The sequence below is a fragment of the Zonotrichia leucophrys genome, unplaced genomic scaffold, assembly GCF_028769735.1.
Source record: "Zonotrichia leucophrys gambelii isolate GWCS_2022_RI unplaced genomic scaffold, RI_Zleu_2.0 Scaffold_73_224053, whole genome shotgun sequence".
Taxonomy (NCBI): Eukaryota; Metazoa; Chordata; class Aves; order Passeriformes; family Passerellidae; genus Zonotrichia; species Zonotrichia leucophrys.
Window position 1 is genome coordinate 119,113 of NW_026992278.1, and position 18,047 is coordinate 137,159.

At 63.4% G+C, this 18,047-nt stretch overlaps 1 protein-coding gene across 1 annotated transcript in view; it reads right to left on the minus strand.

Annotated features, from left to right (window-relative positions):
• RYR1 (ryanodine receptor 1) overlaps positions 1-18,047 on the minus strand; it is a 126,312-nt gene that overhangs the window by 91,453 nt on the left and 16,812 nt on the right. Inside the window, exons 12-24 of the mRNA XM_064737545.1 lie at positions 17,668-17,789; positions 15,661-15,847; positions 14,003-14,138; positions 13,414-13,509; positions 12,737-12,855; positions 11,670-11,803; positions 9,441-9,682; positions 8,031-8,223; positions 5,476-5,695; positions 4,762-4,866; positions 3,230-3,333; positions 2,061-2,144; positions 148-307 (exon numbers count right to left, since the gene is read on the minus strand). Coding sequence (XP_064593615.1) covers positions 148-307; positions 2,061-2,144; positions 3,230-3,333; positions 4,762-4,866; positions 5,476-5,695; positions 8,031-8,223; positions 9,441-9,682; positions 11,670-11,803; positions 12,737-12,855; positions 13,414-13,509; positions 14,003-14,138; positions 15,661-15,847; positions 17,668-17,789 — 1,902 coding nt within the window. The remainder of the gene's footprint in view (positions 1-147; positions 308-2,060; positions 2,145-3,229; positions 3,334-4,761; positions 4,867-5,475; positions 5,696-8,030; positions 8,224-9,440; positions 9,683-11,669; positions 11,804-12,736; positions 12,856-13,413; positions 13,510-14,002; positions 14,139-15,660; positions 15,848-17,667; positions 17,790-18,047) is intronic.

An 18,047-nucleotide genomic window follows, 5' to 3' on the forward strand; every position in this document is an offset into this window, starting at 1 on the left:
CAGTGTGTCCCCAGCGTGTCCCAGGGTCCTCAGCGTGTCCCCAGGGTCCCCAGCATGTCCCAGCGTGTCCCCAGCACGTCCCCAGCGTGTCCCCAGCGTGTCCCCAGGGTCCCCAGCGCGTCCCCAGCGTGTCCCCAGGGTCCCCACCTGCGTGGTGCTGTAGGTCCAGCCCTGCTGCACGCGGTCCCGGGCCCAGACGTTGTGGCCGTTCTCGGCCAGCCGATCCACCAGGGTCAGCTGGGCCGGCGTCAGGCGCACGTGGGACAGGTCCAGAGGGGCCGGCTTGTACCCGTTGGACATGGTGTACCTGGGCGGGGGGCACACACCCGTGGGACCACCCACGGGGCACCCCGGGACCCCCACAGGGCACCCCGGGACCCCTACGGGACCCCCAGAACTGCTCCCACCAATGGAGACCCCAAACGTCCTCAATGGTCACCAAATTGAGATATCCTAACCAACCTTGACCCCTTTACCCATTGGAAATGGTGTACCTGGGCAGGGGGCACACACCTGTGGGACACCTGTGGGACCACCCACGGGGCACCCCGGGACCCCCACGGGACCCCCAGAACTGCTCCCACCAATGGGGACTCCAAACATCCTCAAGGGTCACCAAATTGGGACATCCCAACCCAACAGGGACATCCTGACCCAACCTCCCAACCTTTACCTGTTGGACATGGTGTACCTGGGCAGGGGGCACACACCCGTGGGACCACCCCCAGGGCACCCCGGGACCCCCACAGGACCCCCACGGGGCACCTCAGGACCCCCAACCCATGGAGAACCCATCAAACTTCAATGGTCTCCAAAGAGGGACATCCCAACCCAACCTTGACCCCTTTACCCGTTGGACATGGTGTACCTGGGCAGGGGGCACACACCTGTGGGACCACCCACGGGGCACCCCGGGACCCCCACGGGACCCCCGGGACCACCCTGGGACCCCCAGAACTGCTCCCACCAACGGAGACCCCAAACGTCCTCAATGGTCACCAAATTGAGATATCCTAACCAACCTTGACCCCTTTACCCGTTGGACATGGTGTACCTGGGCAGGGGGCACACACCTGTGGGACCACCCCCGGGGCACCCCGGGACCCCCACGGGACCCCCAGAACTGCACCCACCTATGGGGACCCCAAACATCCTCAAGGGTCACCAAATTGGGACATCCCAACCCAACCTTGACCCGTTGGACATGGTGTACCTGGGCAGGGGGCACACACCTGTGGGACCACCCCCAGGGCACCCCGGGACCCCCACAGGACCCCCAACCCACAGAGAAACCATCAAACCCATCAATGGTCTTCAAACTGGGACATCCCAACCCAACTGGGACATCCCAACCCAACCTTGACCTGCTGGACATGGTGGGAATGGGGGGGACACACCTGAGGGACCCCCCCACAATGGGGAGGTCCATGGGGACCCCTGTAAGGACCCCCCAGAAGGTGCTCCAGGACCCCAAAACTGCGACTCCCAGACTGGGACACCCCAAACTGGGACATCTCCAAACTGGAACACCCCAAACTGGGACTTTCTTTAATGGACCCCAAACTGGGACCTCAAACTGGGATCCAGTACAGAGACCCCCCCCAAACTGGGACCCCCAACCCCTCTGAGCCCCCCCAAACTGGGACCCCTTGGGACCCCCCAACCCCTCCCAGCCCCCCAAACTGGGACCCCTCTGAGCCCCCCCAAACTGGGACCCTCCAACCCCTCCCAGCCCCCCCAAACTGGGACCTCATACTGGGATCCAGTACAGAGACCCCCCCAAACTGGGACCCCCAACCCCTCTGAGCCCCCCCAAACTGGGACCCCCCCAACCCCTCCCAGCCCCCCCAAACTGGGACCCCCCAACCCCTCCCAGCCCCCCAAACTGGGATCCCCTACAGGGGCTCCCCAAATGGGGACCCCAGCCCCTTGCAGCCCCCCCGAATTGGGACCCCAAACCCCTCCCAGCCCCCCAAACTGGGCCCCCTCCCTGCCCCCCCAAATTGGGACCCCAGCCCCCCTGAGCCCCCCCAAAGTGGGACCCCCCAAACCCAACCCACGTTTTGGGCAGTTTGATTTTCTTCAGGTTCTCCTCGGCCTTCTCGTCCGCCATCCCCACGTGGCAGCCCAGGGCCAGCAGCGTCCTGGGGACACCCCAAAAATCAGCACCCCCAAATCCAGCACCCCCAACTCCAGGGGGCTCCAGAGAAAGGGGGGACCCCAAAAATCCCAGCCTGTTTTGGGGATACACCTCAAAGTGGGGGACCCCAAAACCCACCCAAGTTCCCCCCAGTCTGAAGTGAAGGGGGACCCCAAAACCATCTGAACCCCAAAAATCCCCCCAAGTCCCCCAGTGTGAGGGGAAGGGGTGACCCCAAAACCATCTGAACCCCAAAATCCCCCAAGTCCCCCCAGTCTGAGGTGAAGGGGGACCCCAAAACCATCTGAACCCCCAAACCCCCCAAAGTCCCCCCAGTTTGAGACCCCAAAACTCACTCAAGTCCCCCCAGTCTGAGATGAGGGGTGACCCCAAAAACACCTGAACCCCAAAATCCCCCAAAGTCCCCCCCAGTCTGAGATGAGGGGGTGACCCCAAAAACACCTGAACCCCAAAAATCCCCCCAAAGTCCCCCCAGTCTGAGGTGAGGGTGACCCAGAAACATCTGAACCCCAAAATCCCCCAAAGTCCCCCCCAGTCTGAGATGAGGGGTGACCCCAAAAACACCTGAACCCCAAAATCCCCCAAAGTCCCCCCCAGTCTGAGATGAGGGGGTGACCCCAAAACCATCTGAACCCCAAACCCCCAAAGTCCCCCCAGTCTGAGATGAGGGGGTGACCCAAAAACACCTGAACCCCAAAATCCCCCAAAGTCCCCCCTATCTGAGGTAACCCCAAAACCAGGCTCTGAGGGAACCCCAAACCCCCTCAGTTTTGGGGTGATTCCTCCCCAAACCCACCTCCCCCTTCCCAGGGGGTGCCCCCAAAGAGGGGGGACCCCCAAATTCCCGGTGCCCCCCCTTACTTGAGGGTCTCCCCCGACATCTGCAGGTCAAAGAGGGGGGACCCCCAAATTCCCGGTGCCCCCCCTTACTTGAGGGTCTCCCCCGACATCTGCAGGTCAAAGAGGGGGGACCCCCAAATTCCCGGTGCCCCCCCTTACTTGAGGGTCTCCCCCGACATCTGCAGGTCAAAGAGGGGGGACCCCCAAATTCCCGGTGCCCCCCCTTACTTGAGGGTCTCCCCCGACATCTGCAGGTTGTAGCCGCGCTCGGGCTCGGGGAGGCTGTGGAAGCTCAGCAGGCAGGGGTGCAGGCGCTGCACGTCATCTCGGACCTGGGCACCCCAAAAACACCCATGGACACCGGGACACCCCGAAATCCAGACAGGGACCCCCCAAAAACCGACCCGAAATGGAAAATCCCAAAGGCGCCCCATGGGATCACTTAGAAAAGGACCCAAACCTTGGGGAACCCCAAAAAGAGATCCCAAAAAGGGGGAACCACAATTTAGGGAACCCCAAAAACACCCCATGGACACCGGGACACCCCAAAATCCAGACAGGGACCCCCCAAAAACCGACCCGAAATGGAAAATCCCAAAGGCGCCCCATGGGATCACTTAGAAAAGGACCCAAACCCCAAAAAAGGATCCTGAAATGGCACAACTCCAGTGGGGCACCCCAAAAACACCCCATGGACACTGGGACACCCCGAAATCCACACAGGGACCCCCCAAAAACGGACCCAAAATGGAAAATCCCAAAGGCACCCCATGGGATCACTTAGAAAAGGATCCAAACCTTGGGGAACCCCAAAAAGTGATCCCAAAAAGGGGGAACCACAATTTAGGGAACCCCAAAACCAACTCCTGGGCACTGGGACACCCCAAATCCAGACTGGGACCCCCAAAAAACGTGGGTTTGGGGTTTTTTGTGGGGTTTTTATGGGGTTTTCATGGGGTTTGGGGTTCCCAGGTGATTTTGGGGTTCCCAGGGGATTTTGGGGTTCCCAGGGGGATTTTGGGGTTCCCAGGGGGATTTTGGGGTGCCCCACTCACCGGCCCGTAGGTCCAGCCCTGCTCGATGCGGGTCAGCGCCCAGAGCTCAGGGTGGTTTTGGGGTTTTTATGGGGTTTTTGTGGGGTTTTTATGGGGTTTTTATGGGATTTTGGGGTTCCCAAGAAGGATTCTGGGGTTCCCAGGGGGATTTTGGGGTGCCCCACTCACAGGCCCGTAGGTCCAGCCCTGCTCAATGCGGGTCAGCGCCCAGAGCTCAGGGTGGGTTTGGGGTTTTATGGGGTTTTTGGGGGGTTTTGGGGGGTTTTTGGGGTTCCCAGGGGGATTTTGGGTTCCCAGGGGGATTTTGGGGTTCCCAGGAGGATTTTGGGGTTCCCAGGGGGATTTTGGGGTGCCCCACTCACCGGCCCGTAGGTCCAGCCCTGCTCAATGCGGGGTCAGGGCCCAGAGCTCAGGGTGGGTTTGGGGTTTTTATGGGGTTTTTATGGGGTTTTTATGGGGTTTTTATGGGGTTTTTGGGGTTCCCAGGTGATTTTGGGGTTCCCAGGGGGGATTTTGGGGTGCCCCACTCACCGGCCCGTAGGTCCAGCCCTGCTCGATGCGGGTCAGCGCCCAGAGCTCAGGGTGGGTTTGGGGTTCCCAGGTGATTTTGGGGTTCCCAGGTGATTTTGGGGTTCCCAGGAAGGATTTTGGGGTTCCCAGGGGGATTTTGGGGTTCCCAGGGGGATTTTGGGGTGCCCCACTCACCGGCCCGTAGGTCCAGCCCTGCTCGATGCGGGTCAGCGCCCAGAGCTCGTGGATGTTCTCCGCCAGCTTCTCCCGGATGCGCTCCAGGTGCGGGGGCAGCACGATCTGGGTTGGGGGGAAAATTGGGGTGTTGGACCCCAAAACTGCCTCAAACCCCCCCCAATCTCTTCAAGCACCTCCAAATTCCCCTTCAAGCCCCACAAAAATCCCCCTAAATCCCCAAAACCCTGTCACAATCACCCCAAAACATCCCCCAACCCCCCTAAACTCTACCCCAATCCCCCCAATCCCACCTCTGTCTCCCCAAATCTCCCCAAATTCTGCCCACCCCCCAAACCCCCATGACCCCCAATGCCCAAACCCCATCCCAAACCCCCAATCCCACTCCATCATCCCAAAACCCATCCCAATCCCCAAACCCCTCCTCCAACCCCCAAATCCCACTCCACCCCCAAATCCCCCACTCCACCCCCAAATCCCCCAAACCCTCCAAATCCCCCATCCCCCAAACTCCATCCCATATCTCCCAAACCTTCCCATGCCCAAATCCCCCTCTCACCCCAAATCCCACTTCACGCCCCAAATCCCCCCTCCACACCCCAAATCCCCCCTCCACCCCCAAATCCCCTCTCCACACCCCAAATCCCCCCCATCCCCCCAAACCCACCGACCCATCCCCTCACCCCCCAAGCCCCAAGCCCCCTCCCCGCGCACCTGGCAGGTGTCCACGGGGCAGGGGGTGAAGGCGGTGTGGGGCAGGGCGCGGCTGGGCCCCAGCAGGCTGCGGGCGCCGGGCGGGGCCGAGCCGCGGTAGGCGGTGAGCGGCTCCAGCCGCAGCCGCTCCCGGGGCAGCAGCGCCTCGGCACAGGGCGCGTAGCCGGGAGGGGGCACGAAACGGAACTCGCCGTGCCGGCCCCCCAGCAGGAACCGCAGCCTGGGGGCACGGGGGGGGCCAGAGTGAGAGCCGGACCCATGGAAACCCCACAGACCCCATAGAAACCCCACAGACCCCATAGAAACCCCATAGAAACCTCACAGACCCCATAGAAACCCCCCAGCAGGAACCGGAGCCTGGGGGGACGGGGGGGGCCAGAGTGAGAGCCGGACCCATGGAAACCCCACAGAAACCCCACAGAAACCTCACAGACCCCATAGAAACCTCACAGACCCCATAGAAACCCCCCCAGCAGGAACCGGAGCCTGGGGGGACAGGGGGACCAGAGTGAGGGCCGGACCCATGGAAACCCCATAGAAACCCCACAGACACCCCACAGAAGCCTCACAGACCTCATAGAAACCCATAGAAACCCCCCAGCAAGAACCGGAGCCTGGGGGGGACAGGGGGGACCCCGAGTGAGAGCTGGACCCATGGAAACCCCATAGACCCCATAGAAACCCCATAGAAACCTCACAGACCCCACAGAAACCCATAGAAACCCCCCTAGCAGGAACCGGAGTCTGGGGGGACAGGGGGGGCCAAAGGGAGACTCGGACCCATGGAAACCCCACAGACCCCATAGAAACCCCACAGACCCCATAGAAACCCCCCCAGCAGGAACCGCAGCCTGGGGGGACAGGGGGACCAGAGTGAGAGCCGGACCCGTGGAAACCCCATAGAAATCCCCCAGCAGGAACCGGAGCCTGGGGGACGGGGGGGGCCAGAGTGAGAGCCGGACCCATGGAAATCCCATAGAAACCCCATAGAAACCCCAGAGTGAGGGCCGGACCCATGGAAACCCCATAGAAATCTTATAGACCCCATGGAAATCCTCACAGACCTCACAGACCCCACAGAAACCCCAGAGACCCCATAGAAACCCCACAGAAACCTCACAGACCCCATAGAAATCCCCCAGCAAGAACCGGAGTCTGGGGGTACAGGGGGGACCCCCAGTGAGAGCCGGACCCATGGAAACCCCATAGAAACCCCAGAGTGAGAGCCAGACCCACAGAAACCCCATAGAAATCTTATAGACCCCATGGAAATCCTCACAGACCCCATAGAAACCCCACAGACCCCATAGAAACCTCACAGACCCATAGAAACCCCCCCAGCAGGAACCGCAGCCTGGGGGGACAGGGGGACCCCGAGTGAGACCCATGGAAACCCCACAGACCCCATAGAAACCCCACAGAAACCTCACAGACCCTACAGACCCCACAGAACATTCCAGCAGGAAATGGAGTCTGGGGGACAGGGGGGACCCCGAGGGAGAGCTGGACCCATGGAAACCCCATAGAAACCCCACAGACCCCACAGAAACCCCACAGAAACCTCACAGACCCTACAGACCCCACAGAACATTCCCAGCAGGAAATGGAGTCTGGGGGGACAGGGGGGACCCCGAGGGAGAGCTGGACCCATGGAAACCCCATAGAAACCCCACTGATCCTACAGGAGAAACCACAGCACGGAGGGACCCATAGAAACCCCTTTCAGGTCTCCCACTCCCCAACTTGAGGTCCCAGCCCCTTTCAGGTCTCCCACCCCCATTTCAGGGGTTCCAGCCCTTTCAGGTCTCCCACTCCCCAATTTGAGGTCCCAGCCCCTCTCAGGTCTCCCACCCCCATTTCAGGAATCCCAGCCCTACTTTAGCGTTCCCAACCCCCATTTCAGGGGTCCCAGCCCCTTTCAGGTCTCCCCCCCCCCATTTCAGGGGTCCCAGCCCCTCTCAGGTCTCCCACCCCCCATTTCAGGTCTCCCACCCCCCATTTCAGGGCTCCCAGCCCCTTTCAGGTCTCCCACCCCCCATTTCAGGGGTCCCAGCCCCTTTCAGGTCTCCCACCCCCCAGTTTAGGGGTCCCAGCCCCTTTCAGGTCTCCCACTCCCCATTTCGGGGGTCCCAGCCCCATTTCAGGGGTCCCAGCCCCCATTTCGGGGGTCCCACCCCCATTTCGGGGGTCCCATCCCCTTTCAGGTCTCCCACCCCCCAGTTTAGGGCTCCCACCCCCCAGTTTAGGGTTCCAGCCCCTTTCAGATCTCCCACCCCCATTTCAGGCTCCTACCCCCCAGTTTGAGGTCCCAGCCCCTTTCAAGGCTCCCACTCCCCAGTTTGAGGTCCCAGCCCCTTTCAGGTCTCCCACCCCCCGTTTAGGGCTCCCAGCCCCTCTCAGGTCTCCCACCCCCCAGTTTGGGGTCCCAGCCCTTCAGGTCTCCCACCCCCCAGTTTAGGGCTCCCACCCCCCATTCAGGTCTCCCAGCCCCCATTTCAGGGCTCCCAGCCCCTCTCAGGTCTCCCACCCCCCATTTCAGGGGTGTCCCCCCTCACCGGACCCCCGCCGAGAAGCTGGCCACGGGGCTGAACAGCGTGTCCAGGTTGAAGCCCTCGAGCACCCCCTGCACCGGGGCCCCGTTGAGGCGGAAGGAGGCGCTGGGGACCCCCAGGTCCAGGCAGCAGCTGACCACGTCCCCTTCGGCCAGGGCGCGGCGTTGGGGCGACCCCACGGCCTTGGGGACACCCCCTGGGGGGGGACAGGGGTCAGGGGGTCTACGGGGGGTCACAGGGGGACAGCAGCTGACCACGTCCCCTTCGGCCAGAGCCCGGCGTTGGGGCGACCCCACGGCCTTGGGGACACCCCCTGAGGGGACACAGGGGTCAGGGGGTCACAGGGGGGTCACAGGGGGTCACAGGGAGGTCACAGGGGGTCAGGGGGTCACAGGGGGTCACAGAGGGGTCACAGGGGGACAGCAGCTGACCACGTCCCCTGGCCAGAGCCCGGCGTTGGGGTGACCCCACGGCTTTGGGGACACCCCCTGGGGGGACACAGGGGTCACAGGGGAGTCACAGGGGGGTCACAGGGGGACAGCAGCTGACCACGTCCCCCTCGGCCAGGGCGCGGCGTTGGGGCGACCCACGGCCTTGGGGACACCCCTGAGGGGACACAGGGGTCACAGGGAGGTCACAGGGGGTCCCAGGGGTTCCCAGGGTGGTCCCATGGAGTTCCAGAGTGGAACTGGGATGGTCCCAAGGTGGTCCCAAGGGGGTCCCACGGAAGTCCCAGGGTGACCCCGGGGTGGTCCCAGGGTAGAACTGGGGTGGTCCCAGGGCAATCCCAGGGGGTCCCAGGGTAATCTCAGGGTGGTCCCAGGGTGGATGTGGGGTGATCCCAGGGTGGTCCCAGGGTGGTCCCAGGGCAATCCCAGGGTGGTCCCAGGGGGTCCCAGGGCAATCCCAGGGTGGTCCCAGGGTGGTCCCAGGGGGTCCCAGGGCAATCCCAGGGTGGTCCCAGGGCAATCCCAGGGTGATCCCAGGGCAGTCCCAGGGCAATCCCAGGGTGATCCCAGGGGGTCCCAGGGCAATCCCAGGCGGTCCCAGGGCAATCCCAGGGTGGTCCCAGGGGGTCCCAGGGTGGATGTGGGGTGGTCCCAGGGTGGTCCCAGGGCAATCCCAGGGTGGTCCCAGGGTGGTCCCAGGGGGTCCCAGGGCAATCCCAGGGTGATCCCAGGGGGTCCCAGGGTGGATGTGGGGTGGTCCCAGGGTGGTCCCAGGGCAATCCCAGGGTGGTCCCAGGGTGGTCCCAGGGGGTCCCAGGGCAATCCCAGGATGATCCCAGGGGGTCCCAGGGCGGTCCCAGGGTGATCCCAGGGTGGTCCCAGGGCAATCCCAGGGCGGTCCCAGGGTGATCCCAGGGGGTCCCAGGGCAATCCCAGGGTGGTCCCAGGTGCCCCTGTCCCTCACCTGTCCACAGGTGGAGGCCGTCGAAGGCGAAGGAGTTGAGGTCGTCCCCGGCGCCGTTGCCGCCCCAGCCCGCGCCCCCGCCCGGGGCGGGCCGGAAGCCCCCGGCCGCCCCCCAGCCCACGCGCAGGTGGGTGGGCACGGCCGTGACGAAGGGCTGGGCGCGCTCCACGGCCACCTCGAAGTACCAGCAGCGGAACTGCGTGGAGCCGGGAGCCGTGCCCACAAACAGGTTGGGGCGCACGCTGTGGGAAAGGGGACACCTCGTTGGGAACCCAAAATTGCACCCCAAATCCCACCCTGAGAACCCCAAATCCCACCATGAGAACCCCAAATCCCACCTTGAGAACACAAATCCCACCATGAGGGATTGTGTGGAGCCCGGGGCCGTGCCCACGAACAGGTTGGGACGCACACTGACAGAGAACGGAGACAACTGCACCCCAAGAACACAAATCCCACCCTGAGATCCCCAAACCCCACCCTGAGATCCCCAAATCCCACCCTGAGATCCCCAAATCCCACCCTGAGGAACTGCGTGGAGCCGGGAGCCGTGCCCACAAACAGGTTGGGGCGCACGCTGCGGGAAAGGGGACACCTCGTTGGGAACCCAAAATTGCACCCCAAATCCCACCCTGAGAACCCCAAATCCCACCCTGAGATCCCCAAATCCCACCCTGAGAACCCCAAATTCCACCCTGAGAACCAAAATCCCACAATGAGAACCCCAAATCCCACCCTGAGGAACTGCGTGGAGCCGGGAGCCGTGCCCACGAACAGGTTGGGGCGCACACTGTGGGGAATGGAGACAACTGCACCCCAAGAACACAAACCCCACCCTGAGAACCCAAATCCCACCCTGAGAACCCCAAATCCCACCCTGAGAACCCAAATCCCACAATGAGAACACAAACCCCACCCTGAGAACCAAAATCCCACCCTGAGATCCCCAAATCCCACCCTGAGAACCCCAAATCCCACCATGAGATCCCCAAATCCCACCCTGAGGAACTGCGTGGAGCCCGGGCCGTGCCCACAAACAGGCTGGGGCGCACGCTGTGGGAAAGGGGACACCTTGCTGGGAACCCAAAATTCCACCCCAAATCCCACCCTGAGAACCCAAATCCCACCATGAGAACCCCAAATCCCACCCTGAGAACCCAAATCCCACAATGAGAGCCCCAAATCCCACCCTGAGAACCCCAAACCCCACCCTGAGAACCCCAAACCCCACCCTGAGGAACTGCATGGAGCCCAGGGCCGTGCCCACGAACAGGTTGGGGCGCACGCTGCGGGGAATGGAGACAACTGCACCCCAAGAACACAAATCCCACCCTGAGAACCCCAAACCCCACCATGAGGAAATGCGTGGAACCAGGGCTGTGCCCACAAACAGGTTGGGGCACACACTGTGGGGAACGGGGACACCTCGTTGGGAACCCAAAATTGCACCCCAAATCCCATCCTGAGAACCCCAAATCCCACCTTGAGAACCCCAAACCCCACCCTGAGATCCCCAAATCCCACAATCAGAACACAAATCCCACCATGAGGACCCCAAATCCCACCCTGAGGAACTGCGTGGAGCTGGGAGCCGTGCCCACGAACAGGTTGGGGCGCACGCTGTGGGGAAGGGAGACAACTGCACCCCAAGAACACAAATCCCACCCTGAGAGCCCCAAATCCCACCCCAAAAGCACCCAGGAGCATCTCAAGAACTTCCAGGTGCGCCTCAACCACCTCCAGACCACCCAAAAACCTCATAACTCCCCTCCCCAGGATCCCCAAGCCCCCCCAGGACCCCCCAAAACCTCCTCAAACATCCCTAAGTTCTTCTAGAAACATCTAAAAAACTTCCAGGAGTCCCCAGGTTCTTCTAGAAACATCTCAAGAGCTTCCAGGTGCACCTCAACCTCCTCCAGACCCCCCAAAACTCCCCAAAAACCCCAAAACCTCCCCAAAAACCCCCCAAAACCCGCATAACCCCCTTTCTCAGGATCCCCCCACCCCTCGAAGTCCCCCCAGACGTTGCCAAGTTCTTCTAGAAACATCTCAAGATCTTCTAGAAGTCCTCAAGTTTTTCTAGAAATATCTCAACAGCTTCCAGGTGCACCTCAACCACCTCCAGACCCCCCAAAACTCCCCAAAAACCCCCAAAAACTCCTCAAAAACCCCCCAAAACCCCCATAACTCCCCTCCCCAAGCCCCCCAAGCCCCCCGGGCAGGTCCCACCTGGTGACGTAGTTGACCAGGCCGGTCTGCAGCAGCAGGTCCCGCCGCGGCAGCAGGTTCTCGGTGATCAGGTTCTGGTTGGAGCGCACGGCGACGGCGTTGCAGACGCACAGCGAGCACAGCACGTCCAGCACCTGCGGGGGGGATGGCTGAGCGGGCCTGGGGACACCTGGGGACACCTGGGGACACCTGGGGACAGCTGGGGACACCTGGGGACAGCTGGGGACACCTGGGGACAGCTGGGGACAGCTGAGTGTGCCTGGGGACACCTGGGGACACCTGGGGACAGCTGGGGACACACCTGAGTGTGCCTGGGGACAGCTGAGTGTGCCTGGGGACACACCTGGGGACAGCTGGGGACAGCTGGGGACACCTGGGGACACACCTGGGGACAGCTGAGTGTGCCTGGGGACACCTGGGGACAGCTGGGGACACCTGGGGACACACCTGGGGACAGCTGAGTGTGCCTGGGGACACCTGGGGACAGCTGGGGACACACCTGGGGACACACCTGGGGACAGCTGAGTGTGCCTGGGGACACCTGGGGACAGCTGGGGACACACCTGGGGACAGCTGGGGACACACCTGAGTGTGCCTGGGGACAGCTGAGTGTGCCTGGAGACAGCTGGGGACACCTGAGGACACACCTGGGGACAGCTGGGGACAGCTGAGTGTGCCTGGAGACACCTGGGGACACCTGAGGACACACCTGGGGACAGCTGGGTACAGCTGAGTGTGCCTGGGGACACCTGAGTGTGCCTGGGGACACACCTGGGGACAGCTGGGGACACACCTGGGGACACACCTGAGTGTGCCTGGGGACACCTGGGGACACACCTGGGGACAGCTGGGGACACCTGGGGACAGCTGGAGACACCTGAGTGCACCTGGGCATGCAAGGGGACACCTGGGGACACACCTGGGCATGGCTGGGGACACTTGGGGACACACCTGGCACACACCTGGCACACACCGGAGCACACCTGGCACACACCTGGGCACACACCTGGCACACACATTGGCACACACCTGGGCACACCTGGCACACACCTGGCACACACGCTCACCTTGTGGTTGCGGCCGTGCTTGTCCAGCAGGCTGATGATGGATTTGATGTGATTCTCCTGGATGATGTTCAGCACCTCGGGGCTCTCGATCAGCACGCAGTACAGAACCTCCAGGATGCCTGGGCAGGGGGCACGGACAGGGGTCAGACAGGGGGAGAGACCCCAGACCCACTGTGGGGTGAGACCCCAGACCCACGGGAGAGACCCCAGACCCACGGGAGACCCCAGACCCATGGGAGAGACCCCAGACCCACGGGAGAGACCCCAGTACAGAACCTCCAGGATGCCTGGGCAGGGGGCACAGAGAGGGGTCAGACACAGGGAGAGACCCCAGACCCACGGGAGGGACCCCAGACCCACGGGAGAGACCCCAGAACCATGGGAGGGACCCCAGACCCACAGCGGGGTCACAGCCATGGGGGGGACCCCAGTACAGAACCTCCAGGATACCTGGGGAGGGGGCACAGAGAGGGGTCACAGCCACCACAGGGACCCCAGACCCATGGGAGAGACCCCAGACCCATGGGAGAGACCCCAGTACAGAACCTCCAGGATGCCTGGGCAGGGGGCAACACAGGGGGGTCACAAACACCAGAGAGACCCCAGACCCACAGGAGGGACCCCAGACCCACGGGAGGGACCCCAGCCCCCGAGAGAGCCCCCAGCCCCGCACTGACCCGAGGAGGCCTCCAGCCTGTCCAGTTTGCTGACCAGCCAGTCCAGGTTGGTGGAGAAGAGCGCGCAGTTGGCTCGGTTCCCCCGGATCAGCGACGCTGGGGGGCACGGGCAGGGGGGCAGCGGTCAGCGCTGCCCCATGGCACCCACATCTGCCCCATGGCACTGACATCTGCCCCATGGCACCCACATCTGCCCCATGGCACTGACATCTGCCCCATGGAACTGACATCTGCCCCATAGCACCCACATCTGCCCCATGGCACCCACGTCTGCCCCATGGCACTGACATCTGCCCCATGGCACCCACATCTGCCCCATGGCACCCACATCTGCCCCATGGCCCCCACATCTGCCCCATAACCCCCATATCTGCCCCATAGCCCCCATATCTGCCCCATAGCCCCCATATCTGCCCCCAGGCGCACCCAGCAGCTCGTAGAGCAGGTTCACGATCTCCTTCCAGGCTCCCACTGCCTCCTCTGCCCCATAACCCCCCATATCTGCCCCATAACCCCCCATATCTGCCCCATAACCCCCATATCTGCCCCATAACCCCCATATCTGCCCCACATCTGCCCCCAGGCGCACCCAGCAGCTCGTAGAGCAGGTTCACGATCTCCTTCCAGGCCGCCGCCGCCTCCTCGCCCGCGGCCTCCCCGAACTGCGCCGCCGTGCTGTAGGCGCTCAGGCGGTCGATGCAGCTCAGCACCAGCGTCAGCATCCCCTGAGGTGGGGAGGGGGCTGTCAGACCCCCCGTGGGACCCCCAAACTGGGACAGCCACCCTGGGAACCCCCCAGACCCCCCCGGGACCCCCAAACTGGGACAGCCACCCTGGGAACCCCCCAAGAGCCCTGAGGAACCACCAGTATCCTGGGAGCCCCAAACTGGGACCCCCAAACTGGCACCAGGGTCAGCATCCCCTGAGGTGGGGAGGGGGCGTCAGACCCCCCCCCTGGGACCCCCAAACTGGGACAGCCACGCTGAGAGCCCCCCGGGACCCCCAAACTGGGGCACCCAGCCTGGGAGCCCCCCAAGAACCCTGAGGAACCACCAGTATCCTGGGACCCCCAAACTGGGGCCCACAAACTGAGAGCCCCAAACTGGCACCAGCGTCAGCATCCCCTGAGGTGGGGAGGGGGCTGTGAAACCCTCCCGGGACCCCCAAACTGGGGCACCAACCCTTAGATCCCCCCAAGAACCCTGAGGCACCCCCAGCATCCTGGGAGCCCCAAACTGGGACCCACAAACTGAGACCCCCAAACTGGAACCCCCAAACTGGCACCAGGGTCAGCATCCCCTGAGGTGGGGAGGGGGCGTCAGACCCCCCCTGGGACCCCCAAACTGGGACAGCCACCCTGGGAGCCCCCCAAGAACCCTGAGGAACCACCACCATCCTGGGAGCCCCAAACTGGGACCCCCAAACTGAGAGCCCCAAACTGGAACCCCCAAACTGGAACCCCCAAACTGGAACCCCCAAACTGGAACCCCCAAACTGGCACCAGGGTCAGCATCCCCTGTGGGCCAGGGAGGGGGCTGTGAGACCCCCCGTGGGACCCCCAAACTGCGACCCCCACCCTGGGAGCCCCCCCAACATCCTGGGACCCCCAAACTGGGACCCCGAAGAGGCCCCAGATCACCTGGACCTGGCAATGCCCCCAAAATCCCCCTGAGTTTTAACTCTTTAACCCCAAACTAACCCCTCTAACCCCGAGTTTAACCCCAAATTAACCCCTCCCGGATTTGGGGAGGGGTCTCACCTCCTGCTGGAAGAGGCTCTGGATCACCCAGACCTGGCAATGTCCTCAAAATCCCCCCGAGTTTAACCCCTATAACCCCGAGTTTAACCACTCTAACCCCGAGTTTAACCCTCTAACCCCCAGTTTAACCAGTCCCAAATTTGGGGAGGGGTCTCGGGGGTCTCACCTCCTGCTGGAAGAGGCTCTGGCGATGCCCCCTGGGGCTCAGGTTTAACCCCTCTAACCCCGAGTTTAACCCCAAATTAACCCCCCCTGGATTTGGGGAGGGGTCTCGGGGGTCTCACCTCCTGCTGGAAGAGGCTCTGGCGATGCCCCCTGGGGCTCAGGTTTAACCGTCTAACCCCGAGTTTAACCCCAAATTAACCCCTCTAACCCCGAGTTTAACCCCTCAAAATCCCCCCGAGTTTAACCCCTCTAACCCCGACTTTAACCCTCTAACCCCCAGTTTAGCCTGTCCCAAATTTGGGGAGGGGTCTCGGGGGTCTCACCTCCTGCTGGAAGAGGCTCTGGCGGGCCCGCAGCGCCCTCAGGCGGCCCTGGCGCTGCTCGTGCCGCAGCTCGGGCGGCGGCGGCTCCAGGTACCCGATCAGGTCCCGCAGGCTCAGGATCACGCCCGCGATGGGCAGGGGGGGCGGCGGCGACCCCCGGGGGCGGCCCTGGAGGCTGTCCAGGCTCCTGGGGATGGGAAAGGGGGGTCAGAACATCCTAAAAACACCCCCAAAACTGCCCTGGACCACATTGAGACCCCCTCGGGCAGCCCTGGGGGCTGTCCAGGCTCCTGGGGGAGGGGGACAGGGGGGTCAGAACATCGGGACCACCCTAAAAACCACCCCAGGATCCCCCTGAGACCCCCGGGGGCGGCCCTGGAGGCTGTCCAGGCTCCTGGGGGGGGACAGGGGGGTCAGAACATCCTAAAAACGCCCCCAAAACTGCCCTAGACCACCCTGAGACCCCCGGGGGCGGCCCTGGAGGCTGTCCAGGCTCCTGGGGACGGGAAAGGGGGGTCAGAACATCGGGACCACCCTAAAACACCCCCAAAGCACCCCAGGACCACCCTGAGACCCCCGCAAGTGGCCCTGGAGGCTGTCCAGGCTCCTGGGGGGGGGACAGAATATCAGGATCAACCTAAAAACGCCCCCAAAACTGCCCAGGACCACCCTGAGACCCCCGCGGGCGGCCCTGGAGGCTGTCCAGGCTCCTGGGGAGGGACAGGGGGGTCAGAACATCCTAAAAACGCCCCCAAAACTGCCCAGGACCACCCTGAGACCCCCGCGGGCGGCCCTGGAGGCTGTCCAGGCTCCTGGGGGGGGACAGGGGGGTCAGAACATCGGGACCACCCTAAAAACCACCCCAGGACCACCCTGAGACCCCCGCAAGTGGCCCTGGAGGCTGTCCAGGCTCCTGGGGGGGGGGACAGAATATCAGGATCACCCTAAAAACACCCCCAAAACTGCCCAGGACCACCCTGAGACCCCCTCGGGCAGCCCTGGAGGCTGTCCAGGCTCCTGGGGAGGGGGACAGGGGGGTCAGAACATCGGGACCACCCTAAAACTGCCCAGGATCCCCCAGACCACCCTGAGACCCCCGCGGGCAGCCCTCGACGCTGTCCAGGCTCCTGGGGGGAGACAGAATATCAGAATCACCCTAAAAACGCCCCCAAAACTGCCCAGGATCCCCCTGAGACCCCCGCGGGCGGCCCTGGAGGCTGTCCAGGCTCCTGGGGACGGGAAAGGGGGTCAGAACATCGGGACCACCCTAAAAACCACCCCAGGACCACCCTGAGACCCCCGCGGGCAGCCCTGGTGGCTGTCCAGGCTCCTGGGGGGGGACAGAATATCAGAATCACCCTAAAAACGCCCCCAAAACTGCCCTGGACCACCCTGAGACCCCCTCGGTCGGCCCTGGAGGCTGTCCAGGCTCCTGGGGGGAGACAGAATATCAGAATCACCCTAAAAACGCCCCCAAAACTGCCCTAGACCATCCTGAGACCCCCGGGGGCGGCCCTGGAGGCTGTCCAGGCTCCTGGGGAGGGGGAAGGGGGGTCAGAACATCGGGACCACCCTAAAAACCACCCCAGGACCACCCTGAGACCCCCGCGGGCGGCCCTGGAGGCTGTCCAGGCTCCTGGGGAGGGGGACAGGGGGGTCAGAACATCGAGACCACCCTAAAAATGCCCCCAAAACTGCCCTAGACCACCCTGCATATCCCCATGGCTCCTCCAGAAGGTTCTGACACCCCCCAGGGTTCCACAGGACCTTCCAGAAAGTTCTGACCCCCCCTCCAGGACCCCTCAGGACACCCCAGGACCCCCCCAGACCTGATGAAGGCCCCGTAGAGCCCCGTGGTGCTGAAGACCATCCCCAGGACCCCCAGGAACCCCCAGGTGTTTCTGACACCCCCAGGAGGTTCTGACACCCCCAGAACCCCCCCAGGAGGTTCTGACCCCCCCTAGGGATCCCCAGGACCCCCCCAGGGACCCCCAGGACCCCCCAGACCTGATGAAGGCCCCATAGAGCCCCGTGGTGCTGAAGACCATCCGAGCCGCCTGCGACTCCTGGCGCTGGGAGCGGCTCAGGGTCAGAGCATCATCCATGTGCCCCTCCTGGTGCAGGATGGCCTGGGGGGCAAACGGGGGGGTCACAGGGGTCCCCCAAACCTCACAGACCCCCCTGAACCACAGGGAACCCCCTAAACCCACAGGGAACCCCCTGAATCCACAGAGAACCCCCCAAACCCACAGAGAACCCCCTGAACCCACAGAGACCCCAGCACATTGTCCATGTGCCCCTCCTGGTGCAGGATGGCCTGGGGGGCAAACGGGGGGGTCACAGGGGTCCCCCAAACCTCACAGAGACCCTCCTGAACCCACAGAGAC